At 38.8% G+C, this 19,641-nt stretch overlaps 1 protein-coding gene across 4 annotated transcripts; it reads left to right on the top strand.

Annotated features, from left to right (window-relative positions):
• Positions 1 to 5,918: 5,918 nt before the first annotated feature.
• Positions 5,919 to 19,592, top strand: med24 (mediator complex subunit 24). 4 transcript variants are annotated; one of them, XM_061708794.1, is made up of 26 exons: positions 5,919 to 5,995; positions 6,265 to 6,413; positions 6,937 to 7,019; positions 7,108 to 7,146; positions 7,224 to 7,297; positions 7,702 to 7,925; positions 8,340 to 8,451; positions 8,566 to 8,716; positions 9,556 to 9,669; positions 10,064 to 10,117; positions 10,252 to 10,334; positions 10,463 to 10,549; positions 10,725 to 10,824; positions 11,146 to 11,288; positions 11,421 to 11,458; positions 11,574 to 11,656; positions 11,838 to 12,016; positions 12,350 to 12,449; positions 12,823 to 12,998; positions 13,161 to 13,425; positions 13,542 to 13,723; positions 13,818 to 13,911; positions 14,039 to 14,138; positions 16,105 to 16,185; positions 18,560 to 18,708; positions 19,011 to 19,592. In XM_061708794.1, the coding sequence occupies exons 2-26, from the start codon at positions 6,284 to 6,286 to the stop codon at positions 19,125 to 19,127; spliced, it is 2,958 nt and encodes a 985-aa protein (XP_061564778.1). In that variant the 5' UTR covers positions 5,919 to 5,995; positions 6,265 to 6,283; the 3' UTR covers positions 19,128 to 19,592. The 4 variants fall into 4 exon arrangements, with proteins under 4 accessions (XP_061564778.1, XP_061564777.1, XP_061564776.1 ...); XM_061708793.1 differs by having other exon boundaries at positions 10,713 to 10,824; XM_061708792.1 differs by having other exon boundaries at positions 7,702 to 7,952.
• Positions 19,593 to 19,641: the final 49 nt, after the last annotated feature.

Below are 19,641 nucleotides of genomic sequence, written 5' to 3'. Positions count from 1 at the left end.
ATTTCTTTGAGAAATTCATCACATCTTTGAGACTAACAAAACTATAATTACCAACTTAATACTTAATACTAAGTATTGAATGCAAAAAAGGAGGTTTTGCCCAAGGATGGTGGGCTTTTAGTCCCGTCACTCACTGTGTATTAACGTGCTGCTTTTTATGATGCCAAAGACACCGGAAAAGTAAACTGAGGGTAAATCAAAGAGACATTTAAAATGAACTTTTGAATTCTTGAAGACAAGTTACAGTGCAAAGTTCCTATCTGTCAGGCAGGATGTCTCCATGCTCCGTCACTGTCAGTCTCCCGGTGTCGTACGCTGGCAGTCTGATGCTTACTCAAACATAGAAGCAGCTGAACTGAATTACTTTATTCTATTGATTTCACAGCATACTGACTTCTGGTCCAATCTCATACTACATCAAATCTGCCAGTATAAAATAAAAGCTACACACGGAGTGTTGGATGTTATGGAAGGTTCAGAAAAATCCCTGACAAAAAAAACCCCATACCATTAGGCCAAATAAATCTGCAGTGTCTTTGTGTTAAAAGGCTCAAGTTTGAACGACCTGCATTAACAATATTCACAGTGATGAAACTGAAGAATTCAGTTGAGCACTTATCTTTCGATCAGACATTCCACCTATATGGTCATTTTGAAACTGATGCTTGTAACACTGCCCAAAAAAGTAGGGACAGGTCCTGTTTGGCACTTTGTTTCATCTTCTCATTGCAAGTGTCTCATCTCAAAAAGTTAAGTTGCTAAAAGTTGTTTAGTTACACTAAATCAAATGAGACACATACTTTGTCATAGGAAACAGAGCTTGCAATGTGTGATTTGGAAAGTGCAATTATGAAAAATAGTCAAAATATGGTTCTATCCATACAAAAAAATATGCAACATTTTCACATATATTAAATATATTTTATCAAAACCATAGTGGTTATGCAAACGTGTCATTGGTGGTACCTCTGAGCCACTGTTTGACTGGTAATGAATAATCCTGGATATGTGATCTGTGGCCATGAGTTATTTGTAAAGAATGCATGTTGGTGTGACTCACAGTGAGTGACAGATGTACAGGATTAACATGCTGGCCTCTGGTTGTGCTGAGCTCAAGCGTTGGGTCTCAGCACTAACTGACACCGGGATCACAGAGACTATGCAGAAAGCTTTTGCCAAGTTTGATTATGTAACATGAATTGGGCTGTGTACTCCAGGCTTTGTGTGGCTTAGTATCACACACACATAGGGTAAAAGTGAAGCTTTCAGGATTACTGGTGAACAGTGCCTAATACGTGCAAACGCAAGAAAAAATTAGCTTTTTTCATGTGTTGCGGAATTCAGAATTTGTGTCGACTCTGAAGATGGGCTGTCGTCTCATAGTCGTCAAGTCAAACACAGTGGGATTAGATACCAGGAGGTCATGGATAATTAAGGGCATGCCAGTATAAACAGCCCTGCGAGTGAAAAAGTCGTTATAATCTCAAACACGTGCCATGCAGATGGGACGATGCGGCCTATTGGGACGGCTAGACGGCAACTTCGGTTGCTTTAATTATTCTCAGCAAGAACAGTCACCATTCAGTCTTTTTCAGCTATGTGTTATTAGGAAACTGTGGGTCAAGATGGATGGATGGATGGATGGATGGATGGATGGATGGATGGATGGATGGATGGATGGATGGATGGAATAGAATAGAAGACTTTATTTATCCCCCAGAGGAGAAATTCAGTCGTGCAGCAGCCAAAACACACACACACTTTATACAAAAAATGTAAAATAGAAATAACCAATAAGTGGTTAAATAATAAAAAGAGCAATATAAAAAGTAGAAAAAGAGTATGTACAAGAGAGAAAAAAAAATAGTAAACACCAAAAAACAAAAAAAAAAAAAAAAAAAAATGGATGGATGGATGGATGGATGATGGATGGATGGATGATGGATGGATAGATAGATAAATAGTGTCTTTAGTGTCTTTGAGTGTACTGCTTTTATGATTTTTACTAATATAAAGCGTCTTTGAGTGCCTAGAAAAGTGCTATACAAATAAAATGTATTATTATTATTATAGATAGATAGATAGATAGATAGATAGATAGATAGATAGATAGATAGATAGATAGATAGATAGATAGATAGATAGATAGATAGATAGATAGATAGATAGATAGATAGATAGATAGATAGATAGATAGATAGATAGATAGATGGATGTTATTTTCCATGATGTAGAGGTGTGTATTTTATGCCGCAGCAAAGTTGAACCCGGTTCCCTTGAGGACTCCCCTTCTGCGACTCCCAGGGAACAAGCCAGCTGCGGTCTGGAGTTACACGTTTTACTCACACGATTCAAAAAGAAAACTAGTAGACCCCGGTATATGTCTACATATGTCTATATGTCTACATGTACTGTATGTTTTGAAAAACAATGAAAGAAAAAAATTGTTATATCATGCACACTTGTCATCTTTTGTAACAAGCTCGATGATTACCTGTTAACTTCTGATGAAACATCAAAGTACTGAAAATATTCACTGGTTGTTTTTACTTTTCTTTTCTTCATTCTGTTTCCTCAGTAGTACAATGAAAAATACTTTTGCGTGATGGCTTCACCCTTGCATCACTTCCATCAGGCACTATAATTAGTATTATTATCATCAACAACTGTCCTTCCTGTACCAAAGTATGTGTATTTATTATTCTCGCACTGGAGGTAGCAGAACTTTCAAATACATCCATCCAATATCTTCCTCAGGTTTGGGTCATTCTCACACATGTGAGCAAAGCAAAATCGACCTAACATGTTTATGTTTTGAAAGGGGGTGGAAAACGGTACAAAACAGAAAATAAAAACACATACAGTAAGTATGGTGAAAATACATTAAGCCCTTATCCCGGTTTAAATACCTTGCTGAGAGGCGACGGTGCTTCACAGCAACCCACACCAGCCCCCATATCAAATTAAATATTAATTATGCAATGTAATTATTTTTTCTGCCTCTCTGTGTGGATGTCACAAGTAGGTGTAGATTCTATTGGTATTTTAATTCATCCCTTTAAGGCAACACTGTGGCTTGGTGGTTTAAACTGTTGCATCACAGCAAAAAGGTTCCTGGTTCAAATCCTGGTAGGGCTTTTCTGTGTGGAGTGTGCATGCTCTCCCTGTGGTTGAATGGGTTTTCTCCAGGTACTCCGGCTTCCTCCCACGTCCTAAAAACAAGTATATCAGGTTAAGTGGGTTTAAATTCCCCATAGGGATGAACACGAGTGCGTGGGACTGTTTGTTTAATGTGGACCTGTACTGGGTGTGTCCCACTTCTCACTCAGTGACAACTGACACAGGTATAGACAATAGATGGATGTATGGATTTGATAGCACTGCTAGATAAACAATTACCCAAAATAACTATCTATACATTTGAAAATTATTGTCAGATCATCTTTTTTAATTCAACAGTCAGCTTCAACATCAGTTACAGCATCATCTTCTAACCCTGCGATGGACTGGAAACCTGCTGAACCAGTGCCAGACATCTCTCCTAATAACAGCTGGGATAGGCTCCAGTCCTCCAGCGATCCTGGGTTGGATGAAAGATGTTTAGAAACTGGATAGATGGATCATCTTCTAACGAGGCAGGCACATGGAGCTTTAACTTGAGAAATGAGCCGTGTGTAACATTAAAAGTGCTGACATATTATGTGTCTCATCATCTCTTGCATACAGTAGGTTCTTCTCAGTATATTCTGATTCATGAAGCTCCATAAATGGACAACCCGAGGGGGCATTAGGGGGCCTCTCTCATTTCCTGAATCCCAACCCTTGGTAATCATCTATGTGTGCCTGAAGGCCCTCAGCATGTCTTAGAGAAAGAAGCGGGGGGGAAAAAAACAGAAGAGCCTTTCTGTAACAGACAGGCTATGAATGAAATATGAAATTTTAAGTATTTGCTCCATTTTTTTTTTTAGAATATTCTAATTTGTCTTACAGTGTACTCCCTACAGGAGGACATTTTATGGTTTAGTTGTCATTTCAAACCGATAGATGTGATAAACTGCCTACATGGAAGACTAGCGTGGCAATGTCAAACATATGTCTTAAAAGAAATTAGCTTCCATGTTTGACTTCCAAGATGTGTGAACGACTAGTAAAGAACAAAATGCTTCTGGGGTTTGGGGTCTGGGGAAAGCAACAAAGGTTGTGACATTTTCAGAGAACACTGATCGAATTGAAGTCTTTACAAACGTCAGGTGGGACAACAGTATTCTGGTAGGGCGTATGAAACATTAGCTCAAAAACTCATCTGGGTCTCATAAGACTTATGACACGCAAACACAAAAATGAAATTGATCTATTCAACCTTATAGGCGGTTTGCAGCTGGAAGATGTTACTAGCCTCGATCGAATAGATTTCAAATTAGTAAAATCCAGTAATATTTGTTTTGAAAAAGTGATAAGCGTAAAAAAAAAAAACAACAGATCAAATCTTCCTTAAGGAAGTTAGATAACTGAAGACAAAAAACCTCTGAAGATTGTAGCTGAAAAGAAAGTGTTTATTTAACTACATTCTGCTAAATACACGAGGAGTGGGTTAACAACTTGAAACTTAAATTGCAGACAGTAACAGAGAAGGAAAATAAGACTCAGCAAAACTCGATTTGTACAAGCGGTGATGTCATGAGAACAGACACGGCGCTGCCGCTTTACGGTCCTTCCAGTCCCCCCTGTGGCAGACTCAGATCTGTCAGCACCCTGTCCAGAAGCACCTCTAAGTGGGAGGTAAAAGAGATAAATATGCCCCCCACGCACACACACACACACACACACACACACACACACACACACACACACACACACACACACACACACACACACACACACACACACACACACACACACACACACACACGTGCATGTACCTCATCACCCCAACTGCCTGCCAACATCAGTGTGCACGGATCATCTCTTCCAGGCTGAAATCTCGTCTGTCCCAGGACACAGACCTTGCTCTATCCAGAACACTGTCTCCAGTATCAAGCAGAATGAGCGTCTTTGTTGTTGCAGTCAATACAGGATCTTTGCTGAGCTAATTAAATGATTTTGACATGGAGAGCAGTATCCTTTGCAACTTGAAAAAAGGATGGATGCCAAAGTGAAACAGAGACAGTTATGGGAGCTTCTGTTCAGAACAACTTTTCACTAAAAATTATTGTAAAAAAGCTAGTGTCACACTGACACTAGCTTTTGCTTACATGATTTTATTTAGTGGTACCTGTTATTACCTTTTATCCTGAGATACTATCAATATGTTGGGGGTTATTTTAGTGGTCAATTCCAGTTATAAATAAATGGCTAAAAATCATCTGGTATCTTTGCTTGTTTGTTTTTATTTTATTGAAAAAAGGAAGAAAACAAATAAATGTGGATGACCATTTAGTCTTTGATAAAGCAAGGGGTGTCTCAGACTTTTGGGGGTACTGTATATTTTCTGAACCCACTCTGAAACAGTCTTTTAATTATGTGTTTAATTTGTTCTCTTTTTAATGCCTTTTTTCATTTTTTTTAAACTTATATTGTCTTTATTTTCACTAAAAAGTCTAAATATTTTCAACTCTGGTGAAAATGACGAAACTGACACAAAAGCTAAGTGTTATAGCGCTATATAAAGCACTATGCAACAGAAAAGACCATAATATTGAGAAAAAAAAAAGATAATAATTATGTTGATGTTTTGATTTGCTGGACAGTTCTTGTTATATCCAGTCCATTGTGGACCCATGTGGACAAGTACATGTGTAAAGAGCGCCATCTTGTGGTTAAATATGTTAAACATATACATTCGCCATCGGCCAATCACGGGAAGGAATACTAAGACGTCAGAGGAACAACCAATTGGAGCTTACGTCTTTCAATAGCAAACATGGCGAACCTTGCATTGTGAAGCTGTGGGTTTATAAACAAATACTTTTCACGTTTTGGGAAAAAAAAAGGCCAGGTAAGAATTACTTTTAATAAAAACGCAGAGTGACAAGGTTTTGGGAATTATGTGTTTTCGTTACACCTGGTAAGAAAAACGTGCCTTACCCAATTGATGTGCTAATGAGTGGCACTGCCGGCTAATGGATGAGATTGTAATAATACACCTGAATTCCGCTCGACTAAGTTGTACTGAATAAAAGTTACGGTGAGACAAACAAAATAAAAATAAGAAAAAAAAAACTATCCGGGAAACAGCATGTTGAAGCTGCAGTCTTACTTCTCCAGGGTCTTCATTTCTGTCAGCATGAAGGTGGTCAATTTGAAGCAAGCGATTCTGCAGGCGTGGAAAGAGCGATGGAGCGACTATCAATGGGCCATCAACATCAAGAGAAACTTCCCCAAGGGAGCGACCTGGGACTATCTTAACCTTGCAGGTTCGTGGTTATTATTTGCAGTACTCGAGTTTAAAAAAAACAATCAGGGGGGGTGGTGGATTTTATCATATGGGGACAGATAATTTGTGCTGATTACAAATAATATAATATATTGCAAATAAGTAGATTTTCACTTGAAATAAGTAGAAAAATCTGCCAGTGGAACAAGATTTTTTTGCTTGTAATAAGAAGATAAATCCCACTGGCAGATTTTCCTACTTAATTCAAGTGAAAGTTTACTTGAAACAGGTGAAAATTGTCAAATAAGTTATTTTTCTGGTGTTATTTTTCTGGCGATGACTCTAAATGTTGAAATGGCAGTAAAACCACATTCATTGATGAAATTACATAAGGGATGGAAAGGGGGGATGGCAGTTTTACTGGGGGGATGATTTTGACCGTTTTTATTTCAGGGGGGATGCCATCCCCCCTCATGCCCCCTCAACTCGAGTACTGATTATTTGACATTACAGCCGTAGTTTTAGTCGCATTTCTTTTAGTAAGTACCCTCCATGTATTGCAGAGGCTCTGATGGAGCAGGCGATGATTGGTCCCTCTCCCAACCCGCTGATTTTGTCTTACCTCAAATATGCCATAAGTTCACAGGTAAGAGAAGTCATGAATACTCATCTGACTGAGTACATTGCTTAATAAGTACTTTGCTAATTGTGACTATTGATCTGTATCGCTTTAGATGGTCTCCTACTCTACTGTGCTCACAGCCATCAGCAAGGTGAATTAATGTTCATAACGATGAGAATGATGTGATATTTACTTGAAGTTCTCACAAATATGTCTCTCTTGAATTAGTTTAATGATTTTTCGCGGGAGCTGTGTGTCAAGTCATTGTTGGAGATAATGGACATGTTTTGCTGTCGTCTCAGGTAGGATTTTATATCGTTTCGGCTTTTGTAAACTATTATTGGATTTAATTGAATTAAATATTATACTCTTATCTTAATCTATACTTTATTAATCATATTTGTATTATTCTTGTTACTTTCTATTAAAAGTTTACATGGTGAAAAATACATTATTTCAACAGTGTAGCTAAAACTTTATTTTGCCCATCTTTGCATCAGCTGTTGTGGATTGTGCCAAGCATAGCTCATCAGCGAGTTATAAACTTGTTTTTGGAGCTGCGATACTTAAATATATATTATAAATGCATATCGATATGATACAATAAACACCACTGTGCATCTTTATTAAACCCACCCAAATAATATGTAGCTCCTTCAAAATAAAGCTATCGTTCACACATTTCTTCATCATTTTTTTTTCTTAGCTGTCATGGAAAAGCTGAAGAATGCATCGGGCTGTGTCGAGCCTTGCTGGGAGTAGTTGTATGGCTGCTGCAGGGGTGTGCATGGTACTGTGAGAAACTGAGAGAGCTGGGTCCAGTACCCAGTATTGAGGCCAGTCTCAGAGCTTGCCAGGAAAGGCTGCACACCCTGATGAACAGCACCAAGAACAGAGCTCTGGTCCACATCGCCCGACTGGAGGATCAAGGTATTGACATAGGAGAGTTACAGAATGGTGATTTTTTTTTTTTTTTTTTTTCTTCCCTCTTCTTCTTCTTTTCCTCTGTCAGCATATCTGTAACTCGTCTGGAAACCTGCTGCTTTGTTTTCTTAATGTGTCATTACTTGATATTTTTTGTAATAGAGACAACTATTTCCTGAAATGACTGACTTCATTGGGTTATAAAAGCTGCTCTTCTGTTAACTTTTGGAAAAAAAAATTGGGGAGATAATCTGTATTTCAAAATGTTAGAAGAACAGGATATTTAATGGTGAAATGCTGCCTGCATTGGGAGATGAATAAAGGTGTTTTGTTTTATCTTTACTATATTATGTATATTTCCACCCTCAATATGCTTTTAATGGGCACAGATTCTTAAAGCCAATGTTTCTGTCTCTCCAGGTTCTTGGAGCAACGTAGAACAGTCAGTGCTCAAAGTGACAGATGGCCTTGGAAATGTACCCAATCCAACTCTAATTAATAATTTGGAGGAAACCTTGACTCTAGTAAAAACGTGAGAGTTCCTAAATGACACAGAGTGAACTCTCGCATGACACTCATTCAATAAAAAAAATAAAGAAGCAATTATAATAATCTTCCTTTGGTTAACTTATAATTCTTTCCACAGTATTCCCAGCATGCTATCTGGGCAGTGTGACATTCCAGCACATGCCTCCTTCCCATCAGTCCATGCCTTCGTCATGCTGGAAGGGACCATGAATTTGACAGGGGAGACACAACCGCTGGTTGAACAGCTGATGATGATTAAGAGGATGCAGGTGGGCATTTATTTGTGGTAAATGTTTAATACAGATCTGGTTTAGTTAACCTTTTAGTGTGCAATATTAAACTGGTAAGTCTTACATTGGAAGATGTGTAGCAATCTTTGCTTTTTTTTTTGTTTTAACCACAACCCAAGTTCAGAAAAAGCTGCACATTTTAGGGAGAGGGGAGAAAGACGAGTAGTAAATGTATTATTTTTTTTAATGGAACACTGAATTGTGGTTTTGGACACATTTTCATTAAAAGATTCTCAACGCCTTCTTTATTGAAGACTGGTCATAACTGCAGGCAGGAAAGTGTACTACCCATACCCTCTTCTTCCTCATCGATGCCTTTGTAACAAATTTAGAGAAGTGTCTTGTGGTTATATTGTCTGCCGTGGAGTAAAATTAATTAGTCTTGTAGCATGACTGCTTGAATAACTGAAGTGCAATCACTCATATATTAGTGATTGTGCTTCAGTACCATTTAGATTGACCAGCATGTACAAAAGTGATTGTAAATCTCCTTTTCAATTAAGCTACTGCAGAAGAAAGGTGTGCAGTGAAATTATATCAGCATTCAAACTTAAAATGGTAGATAACTGTGTCAAAATACTTTTAAGAAAAGTTGGCACAATTTCCTGTGGTATAATGAAATTATTACTTGGTCAAGTCTTCAAACATTTTCATATGTCCCCTTTAAATCAAGTGGTTCTTATAAAGCTGAATGCAGGCAGATGAATGTTTATTAAATGTGGCACAACTATGCATGCTGTCAGTTGTTGTATTCTTTCTATTATTATTTTATTTTATTTTTAAAGCAGCATTAAACTTAAACAGTTTCCTCACCACAGCAAATTCCTGGTCCCCTTTTTGTCCTGGAGATCTGGAAGGCTTGTTTCACTGGCCTCATTGAGTCACCAGAGGGCACAGAGGAGCTGAAGTGGACCGCCTTCACTTTCCTCAAAGTGAGATGTTTCACAGCTGACGACTTATGCCCTTCTTTTTATTTGATACAATTGTTGGTTTTTCATTTTTGACTGTAGATCATTTATAGGAATGAGTGCTGAAAAGTTGGATCGAAGTTTAACAGACTAAATATTAAAATTAAGTAAATTACATTTGATTTTAAATATAATCTTTTCAGTTGGTTCTCCCTTCCTTCATCTTTTGCATAGTGTAATTACGTTCTTTCGTGCAATAATTAGCGCATAAAGTGAAACTAAGTAAAGTTATTAGTAAATATAGTTTTTTTTGTTCTTTTTGCTCCAGTGATGACTTGATTCTAGTAGTTTTACAATCTATACACAAACAGAACAGCCACTATAGATGTATTTCTTGTTTGTTTGCTTTTTATCTTAGATCCCACAAGTTCTGCTCCGACTAAAGAAATATCCCCAGGGGGACAAAGGACAGGTAAAAAAGTTTACTCACTGAAATTGGTGTAAAAAATGACCTCGTTGATTTTATTTACAAACAAATGTTTCCGAAAAGGAAATTGCTGGAAGAATCTTTACAGTCCTTTTAAACATATAAAATGTATTTTCCAGGATTTCATGGAGGATGTGAATATTGCATTTCAGTACTTACTTAAACTCACACCACTGCTGGACAAAGCAGATCAGAGATGCAAGTATGTGCTCGAAACTTTCACTTTTTCATTGATTTTCATTTTAATTTTAAAGATATTGTAAATACCTGGAAAGTCAGCTCCTGAAATCTTACTCTCTTTCTTCATCTCTCTTGTCATTCCTTACATAGTTGCGACTGCCTCGGCATGCTCTTACAGGAGTGCAACAAGCTTGGGCTCTTGTCAGATACAAATACGAGCAACCTCACATCAAAACGGTACGGTTTCTGTAGACCGTAGGTTTCCTTTAAGGTTTGACAAAAAAAAGAGTCCGATTAAACAGATTTGTAATGTTGTTGTGTAATGTTGGGACAGTACAACTTACATCCACCACCGTACCCCCCCCTGTCTTGTTCTTCTCTCCCTGTACATTTGATTCAGCACCGAGGACAGGGAGTTTGCCCCAAGGCTGAAGACTGCAGAAAATGCTAACATCCAACCCAACCCAGGCCTGATCCTGAGAGCTGAGCCCACGGTCACCAATATTCTCAAGGTAGACACCTGAGGTGTGACCTGTGGAAAACTGTTGAAATAAAGCTGATGCATTATTTGTGGAAGTAAGGATTTGTCCAGTGCTAATTAATGTTGACAATCTGTGCTGAAATGGTTAACAAGTTTTAGACATTTTGAATGAATTATCATTCAATATTAACTGTAATGTTTACAAGAATATGTGTCGGGGGAAGTGGTGAGAAGAGAGTAGTTACTTGGTAATTCCCCATGTGATATAAATGAAAGCAGCTCTCAAGGAACTGCATTTTGGCCTTTTTGGCATAAAGACCAAATGTAATAAACTTACGTTTTTAATCATTAGACAGTAGATGCAGATCATTCCAAGTCTCCTGAAGGCCTCCTTGGGGTTCTTGGTCACATGCTGTCAGGAAAGAGCCTGGATTTACTTCTGGCTGCTGCAGCTGCAACTGGGAAACTCAAATCCTTTGCCAGGAAGTTCATTAAGTGAGTACGTTTTTTTTAGACACCAAATCTTTGATGTCAGTAGTCGGAGATTGCACCTTTTTTTTTTTTTATTATTTTGTTTTTTTTTTATTTATTTATTTTTTTTAAATCATGCTGTTTCTTTTCCTCTAGGCTTAATGAGTTTCCCAAGCACATAAGTGGTGAAGGATGTGAGTATTAATACCAGATTGACGTGTTCCAATGTTCTGTTTCCTTCTTCAGTGGCGTACATGTTATTTCAAAAGATGGAAACCTTGAACATTTCTCCTTTCTTCTATCCCATAGCCAAATCTGCGTCTGTCCGGGCCCTGCTCTTTGACATTTCCTTCCTCATGCTCTGCCACGTCGTGCAGACTTATGGTTCTGAGGTAAACTCATGGCAATTTAAGCTTGTCAAAAATGTATGTGAATATTCAAGGGCATAGTTTAATGTGTGAATACCACAGTTTAAGGCCACAAGATGTCAAGAGAGAACTGTGCAGAGGTACCTTGCATCATCCGCAGGACCTCTCCCTGCATCATCTGTACTTTTTACATTTCCCTCTTCAGGTGATCTTGTCAGACCCTAGTCCTTCAGGGGAGACGCCCTTTTTTGAAACATGGCTGCAGACATGTATGCCTGAAGAGGGCAAAACTCTGAACCCAGACCACCCTTGCTTCAGACCCGAGCCTGGAAAGGTGGAGAGTCTAGTGACCCTCCTGAACAACTCATCAGAGATGAAACTAGTGTAAGTTGCTAGTTAATACGTCATTAAGGAACTACTCTTACTGTCTTTTTAAGTCTTTCTTTTTATTTCAGCTCAGTTTAAAATGTAATTCATCTTTCTGAGATGCCAGAGCTTCTAATCTGTCTTTAATCTCTTAAAAATCAGTGAGCAGTGGAAACATAATAGAAATAAAGTAACAAACATATATAAATGTTTCTTTCCTGTTTGCACCGTCTTTGTTAATAATTCTTCCATTTTAGTTCAATGATTTGATTACGTTTAAAATGATGTGTGGGAAAGTTCCTATGCATACTTACGATGTAGATTTTCCTCCAACCTTTAATCTGTCCTCAGTCAGGTGAAATGGCACGAAATCTGCTTCAGCATTCCTGCAGCCATATTAGAAGTTCTTAATGCATGGGAAAATGGCGTGCTTTCTGTGGAAGCAGTGCAGGTATGACTTCGAACTGCAGTTTCTTTTCTTTCTTTTTTTTCCTGTGTATTTGTCACCGGAAAATACGTTTTCTCAAGTATCAGTAGCTCATATGATACTCTTACGTCACACGACTTCCATGGACATTACACAGGATTTTTTTCAAAGCTAAACCTTTTACTCATTACTCAAATGTGCACAACATATCCTGTGGAAAAAGGACACATATATATATAATTGCAACAGCAATGATGTCATACAGATTTAAGTGACTTCTCACATCCTCACTATTCCAGTCAAGTTTTAACTTCAGTCAGATCCTCTAAACTGTTTCCATCTTTCTAACCACTTAGTTCCTTCCTCTTTTCTTTTTACAATCATCTCTCGAGCATAGAAGATCACTGACAACATTAAGGGGAAAGTGTGCAGCATGGCAATCTGTGCAGTGGCGTGGTTAGTGGCCCATGTCAGGATGCTGGGAAGGGATGAAAGAGAGAAACCCCAGACTATGATCCGGCAGCTTGTAACCCCTCTGTACGCGGAAAACACCCTGCAGTTCTACAATGAACGGTACAAATAAATGAAATGTACACACTTAAAATCAAATTACACTGATTTGTCACAGCCAACACAAAGATGCTGACAAGTTCTCACTTATTTTAACAAGCCTCCTACAGAGTCTGTTATGACTTGCATTATCAGTAACGCCATCTCATTCCGAAATGTCACCAGCGTCATCATTATGAGTTCTATCATGGAGCACATGTGTGCCGACGTCTTCCAGCAAACCGGTGCAACTCTACGTCCCCCAGTGGAGGGTCAGGAGCCGATCCCGTATCGAAACCTGCTGCCTCCCAAAGAACCCATCCACAAGGCCCTCAGCAGCCAGTTTCAGGTGGTGCTACGTAAAGGCTGGGTCGATAGCCGAGCTCTGCATCTGTTCGAGAGTCTTCTCAACATGGGAGGAGTCTTCTGGTTCACTAACAATTTAGTCAAAGTAAGACTAATGTTCCGTCATCAGTCAATAAGAAGTGTTTCAGTTTGTAAAATACAATTTTAAAACCAGGAGAAGCAGGCTTGTAGTTACTCATGGTGCCGTTTGTCTTATTTCAGGAGCTGCTGAAGGAAACACGACAGGAGTGGGCCAATCGGGCCGTCGAGTTACTTTACAGCATCTTCTGTTTGGACACTCAGCAGATCACCCTCACGCTACTGGGTACCATCCTGCCCAATCTGCTCACTGACTCCGCCCACTGGCGCAGCCTGGCAGACCCTCCTGGAAAAGCGTTGGCAAAGTAAGACCAGCGTAATTCCCTCATGCAGATGGTGGCAGCAGTTAAGTTGTGCTTGCAAGTGATGTTGACTTTACCCTTTCATCAACGCCCTCAGGTTGGCTGTGTGGTGTGCACTCAGCTCTTACTCCTCTCACCACAAAGGCCCATTCTCCGCTCGTCAGCGAAAAAGACAAAGAGAGGATATTGAGGTAAACTTACAGTCAATGTCATATGTTGTTGTTTATTTTCTTTCCACCATGAGAAACTGTATTCTGAACAGCTTCAATATTGAGTTATTTCATACAATATTGTGTTTTATGCACATTATGGCCACAGGACTACAACAGCCTGTTTCCCTTGGATGATACCCAGCCATCTAAACTCATGCGGCTGCTGAGCTCTAATGAGGATGAGCCGGTGGCCCTCTCCAGTCCAGGTCTGTATGTTAATGTCTGGATTTTAATGCTCAGTTCAACTATGAAGCCTGCAAATCCTCAGACATGCGTCTGTCCGTCTGAGCTGGGGATTATGCAAATACTAGACAATCTTTAAAACTGCAAAGACTTTTTGAAGAGGCTGTTACGAACAGGTTACTTCATGCAGGTATGTTAAAAATGATTGACTTTGTGAACAATTATCTGTTTGCATTAATAATCTGGTGGTTGTCGACATGTCAGCAGGTTCTAACATGACATTTGAAGTCTAATTTGAAGTTGTTGCTTTGAACAGTTCAGCACAAAGCGGTGGGGCTGGGATTAATATTTAAAGCAATCGCAGTATTATGTTGTTCTCAAACACTCTTATCGTCATTCCATCCACATGATTAATGTAATGAGCTTTCAGCTTTGGGAATTTTTACCATTATAATTTTGGCTTCAGAGGAAAAATCCCCAGACAAGAGGTCACTATGTTGCATGAGCTGGGAAAAATGCATCAGCTGCTAGACTTAGTGTTACTACAAATGAAACTCAAAGCTTCCCACCCAGAGTCAAATTTGAATTTATTTAGAAATGGGTCATATAGCGTTAAAACTGCTGATGGATGAAGTGAAACTCATTTGGATTGTGAGATTGTTTTTGAAAATCTTGGATCTGGTTAGAAATTAAGTACACCATAAATAAAAATGATGCACTCTATGAAATTAGAAATGAAATAAAAGTTCAAATAGTTTACCCAACATTCCAGTTTCCCCAAATCTTTGTCGGATTGAGTATGCATGACATGGGAAGTAATGAGCCCAATCCCAATCCCTTTTCCCAAATGTTGTCTGGTTTGTTAATACTGTAGACTGCTCGATAGATCTTTATCCAGGAATATGGACAGTTTTAGCCCTGAGCAACTTGGATATACAGCTGTGGTATAAGTAAGTGCTTGTCGGGGACACAAATGCCTTGAGTTTGCTGTGATGAAACATAAATTAATATCAGCACAATATTTTGAACACAGATTAATTATAGTAAATAAATTCAAAGCCAAAAGTATACATAAACATTCAATATAGCCTTTAACAAGCTTCTATCCTTTTTTAAAAAATATTTTTTCCCATTATATCACCCAGTGCTCCTACCTAAGTGACAGTCCTGGGCATTGCTCCCTCTACCACCCCCGGGAGGGCCCTGCACTGAGCTCAGGTCTCCTCCTTAACTTGAGGAGTGAGCAGGCCGCATCTTTTCACCAGACAGGGTGGGGCTTCTCCGGCCGGACGTAGTGTGTGGAAGGATCACGTTATTCCGGCCGGATCCTCCCCACCCCATCTGGCGCCCCGGTTGGCCAGAGGGGGCATGTATAGCCCAGGACTATGTGCCTGTTTTTTTGAGGGTAGCTCACATTTCTTCCAATTACTGGAAACTGCAGTTCATTCATTCTTCCATCCACACTAAGGTCCTTGAAGGTTTGTTTTGTTTATCGTTTTGCGTGTTGGTCAACTCGGTAGTCTCAAACCTTTATGTTGTCACAAAATATAACGGTTGTTAGAATGTAATCACTAAAAAGATGGTAAGAACCCTTGACAACTTCAGGAACTGTATAACATCTCATATCACAGAATTAACCACTTAATTGTATGTATCTTAAAAAAAAAAATGGTATTTTATAAAATACAAAATAATTTGAAAGCACACCAAATCTTTGCTTGGTGCAGTTTTGCATTGTGTTTTCCTGTTTGATATAATCTGTATAATATTGATGCCATATTTAAACAAATGTCTGTTATGACATCTTAATAATGAATTTAGTCCTTCCTTCCTTCCTGCTTCAGGGACAGCAGTGAAAGAACAGAACTCTTGCAGTCTTTACTCAAAAATGCAATTATCTATGATGCCCAGTTGTTTTTTTGTTTTAATGCAAACAACAACATTTTAATCATTTAAGCGTTTTTTTTTTTGTCTCGTTTTATTTCACAGGAGATCGATCCATGAGCAGTTCTCTGTCGGCCTCCCAACTCCACACCGTCAACATGAGGGACCCCCTGAACCGCGTCCTGGGTGAGACTCGTCTCTCTTCCCAAGTTCTTCTCTTCCTCTGCCTTTACGGTTAAATAGGATGTATTATTATATAGTTTTGTTTTTAAAAGTGAAGAAAGCTGAGGAATGCAGACACTCCTATTCAAGGAGACAGTGGAACAGTTAATGAACTAAATTGAACAAAATGTATATAAAAAATGCATACTTTGTCCTTTGTAGCATCGAGATCCCATATTCTGGATGTTTTGCTAAATACTGACAACACTGGAACTTTTTTCACCTCCTTTTCACCCTATCCATGTTGGAGTTAAAAACAGAACACAATTGAAGGGGGAGTGTCTGTTAGAAGAAGAGTCGTACTTCCTCCAGGAGAGTTTGTTAGACTTGTAGAGTCTGGGCCAAAGAGCATCGAATGTCTGGGTGACATACTTGTTCCTATCAGACCGGCCTCTCTTCATTTACTGTATGGAAGTTCAGATGATTTACTCAAGCTTATCAGAACTGTTATCAAACTGCTTTAGTTCCAGGCATACTGTCTCATATCCCATACATGTGAGCTATGCGAGTCAGGTGGAGCTCCATTCATCCCAAATGTAATCAAGACTGCGCGTGGGAAGTTCTGCTCACTCCTTTTTTCTCCCCCTCACACCCTCTGGGATTTGCCTCGAGGCACATGAAAAAAAATCTTAACTTTTACTTTACATTTCAGAAAAAAATGTTGGAAAGAAGAATCAGCTTTAATTCAATTCAATTCAATTTTATTTATATAGCGTCTAATACAACAAAAGTTGTCTCTAGACGCTTTCCAGAGACCCAGAACATGACCCCCGAGCAATTATTACATAAACAATGGCAGGTAAAAAACTCCCATAGTGAGAGAAAAACCTTAAGCCAAACAGTGGCAAGGAAAAACTCCCCTTTACAAACAAATATGTAATTTGGATCCCATGCTCAATAATGTTTAACATTCTGATGTTAATATTCTGATTCATTTTCAATTATATCGCGCTGAATCATGGCAAATCTCACCTCAGGGCATAAAGAATCTCTCATTCATAAAAAGCTGTACACTAGTCCCAACCTCTTCACTTATTTTTTCACCAGCAGTATTATAACCCCATTTACCAAAATGTTGGGGTGCTGTGTGGAAAGAAAAGATTAGCAAATGTCCTAATCTTATACTGTATTAAAAATCAAATAGAGAAGTTTCAGTGGATGAAATCACTCAATTACTGTGAGGTACATTCACACTGGATTAAAATGATCTCATGACCTCTGTGTTTGTTGAAATACTTTTTGTGGTTTAATTACTACTTTTACTTTTTACCTTGCAACTTATAAGCATGGCACATTCACAATTAAGTGTTTTTTGGCTACAAGTTCCCCCACGTTTTTTTTTTCTCAGTAGTTCCTAGTTTTCCAACCTTTTTGTTTTATATGTTCTATTCTGAGTAAAATATGGATTTATGAGATTTCCAGATCAGTGCATCATATTTCTTAATTTTTTTATTTTCTCCTATCATGGTAACAAGTACATCCCACACAAAATAATTAAAATTTCTTCTCTTGTTCATGTGCGCGTGTGTGCGCGTGTGTGCGCGTGTGTGCGCGTGTGTGCGTGTGTGTGTGTGTGTGTGTGTGTGTGTGTGTGTGTGTGTGTGTGTGTGTGTGTGTGTGTGAACAAAGTTAACATCTTATCTGAGCAGAAATATTTTTCTCTATATTGTACAAAAGAAGGTGTAAACCCAAAATCAATCATAACAACAGACTGAAAACATGCAAGTGTAAAAATGAGGCTTCAAAGATTATGAGATGCTTTAAAGGAGCTGTATGTAAGAGCAATAATAAAACGAATCATAAAATGACCCCGATATGTCAACAGACATTTAAAAATCATGTTCATTTCAAATACCTATGTCACTGACAACAGCACTCAAGCCAGGATATTCCCGTTTAAAAAGAGGAGTTGCAGCCCTCAACTGATGTTTATGTTGTCATTTTTTGTTTTGGCCTGAAGCTCCACCCTCCACCTATCTCCCAATCACGATGTCAGTATTGTTTTGGCATCCGGGTTGCCAGCTTGGCTCTAGTTATCGCAGCCATGGCAGCCTACGTTCCTGCTGCATTCTGCAGCCTACCTGGCAACCTCTGGTCGGGGGGAGGAGGGGGAGGGTACACGCCGCTCAACAATATTTTGAAAGTGACTGCAGTACCAGTTTTGGCAATTTCTTACAGACGGCTCCTTTAAGTGAGAAAGCAGTTTTGGTAGTTTTTTTTTTTAATGAAAAATTCCATTAACCAAAACCTCACATCTGCCAGCTATCTCTGGAAAATGAATGATTTGCCGTAAAAGAAACATTTTCTAAAACCATACATTATTTTCTCTTTTCACCAGCAAACCTTTTCCTCCTCATTTCATCCATCTTGAGCTCCAAAATGGCAGGCCCTCACACCCAGTTTGTGCAGAGCTTCATGGAAGAGTGTGTGGAGTGCCTGGAGCAGGGAAGCCGTGGGAGCATCCTGCAGTTCATGCCTTTCACAATGGTAAGTTATGAGCCAGGAGGAGGACTGACGGTTTTCTTTTTTTTCTTTTCTTTTTTTTTCAATGAGTCATGAATTTTCGGTAACTTGTAACACTAACTCGAGGAAAAAATAATTGCTCACCATTTTTTACCAGTTATGTAAACTACATATTTGAAGAATGGGAACATGGGTCAATGATCCGAAAAGAGCATAGAGGAATAAATTACATGTTGGACTGCTTCTTTTTCTCTCCCCCTCTCTCTCTTTCTCTCCCAGACGCACCATATCCAATAGTAACGATTAGCCTTTTTTTGTGCATCCAGGTTGCTGAGCTGGTGAAGCTGCCCGCTCTGGCCAAACCTAAAGTTGTCCTAGCCATCACTGACCTGACTCTGCCGCTGGGGAGGAGAGTTGCTGCCAAAGCCATCTCTGCTCTGTAGACTCTGGTTTCCAGTGTACCTCAGTACAGAGCTGACAGCTTTGACAATTTCACTCTCTGCTGGTTACTGAAGTACGGCAGAGGTATTAAAACACGATTGACATCGAGGTGTGAACATGCAGCAATTATACATTACAGAGGTCTGGAAATGTGAGGTCATTATTACACGTAATAATATAGTCTACACATTCTGCAAACTATTGTTGCTGATGTTAGGCCAATATGATGACTATTAAACATTTCAGCGGTATATTATGCTGAAACCCCATATTTCACTCACCAGCAGAGTGAATCTGTGAAATCTGCCAGTGCATTAAATGGTTAAAATATATATATATATATATATATATATACATATATATATATGACACCAATGTCTCTGTAAACATCAGCTTTGTATGTTGTTTTTTAAATTCTTTTTCACCCTTGAAGAATTGTGTAAATAATATTTGAACAATAATTAAAGAAAAACTGAAAAAAGACCTTTTTTGCTGTTTGTTTTCTGTTTATTGCAG

This window comes from Cololabis saira, chromosome 19, assembly GCF_033807715.1.
Source record: "Cololabis saira isolate AMF1-May2022 chromosome 19, fColSai1.1, whole genome shotgun sequence".
Lineage (NCBI taxonomy): Eukaryota > Metazoa > Chordata > Actinopteri > Beloniformes > Belonidae > Cololabis > Cololabis saira.
Note: the sequence above shows the minus strand (reverse complement) of the source record. Positions and strands in the feature narration are given on the sequence as shown.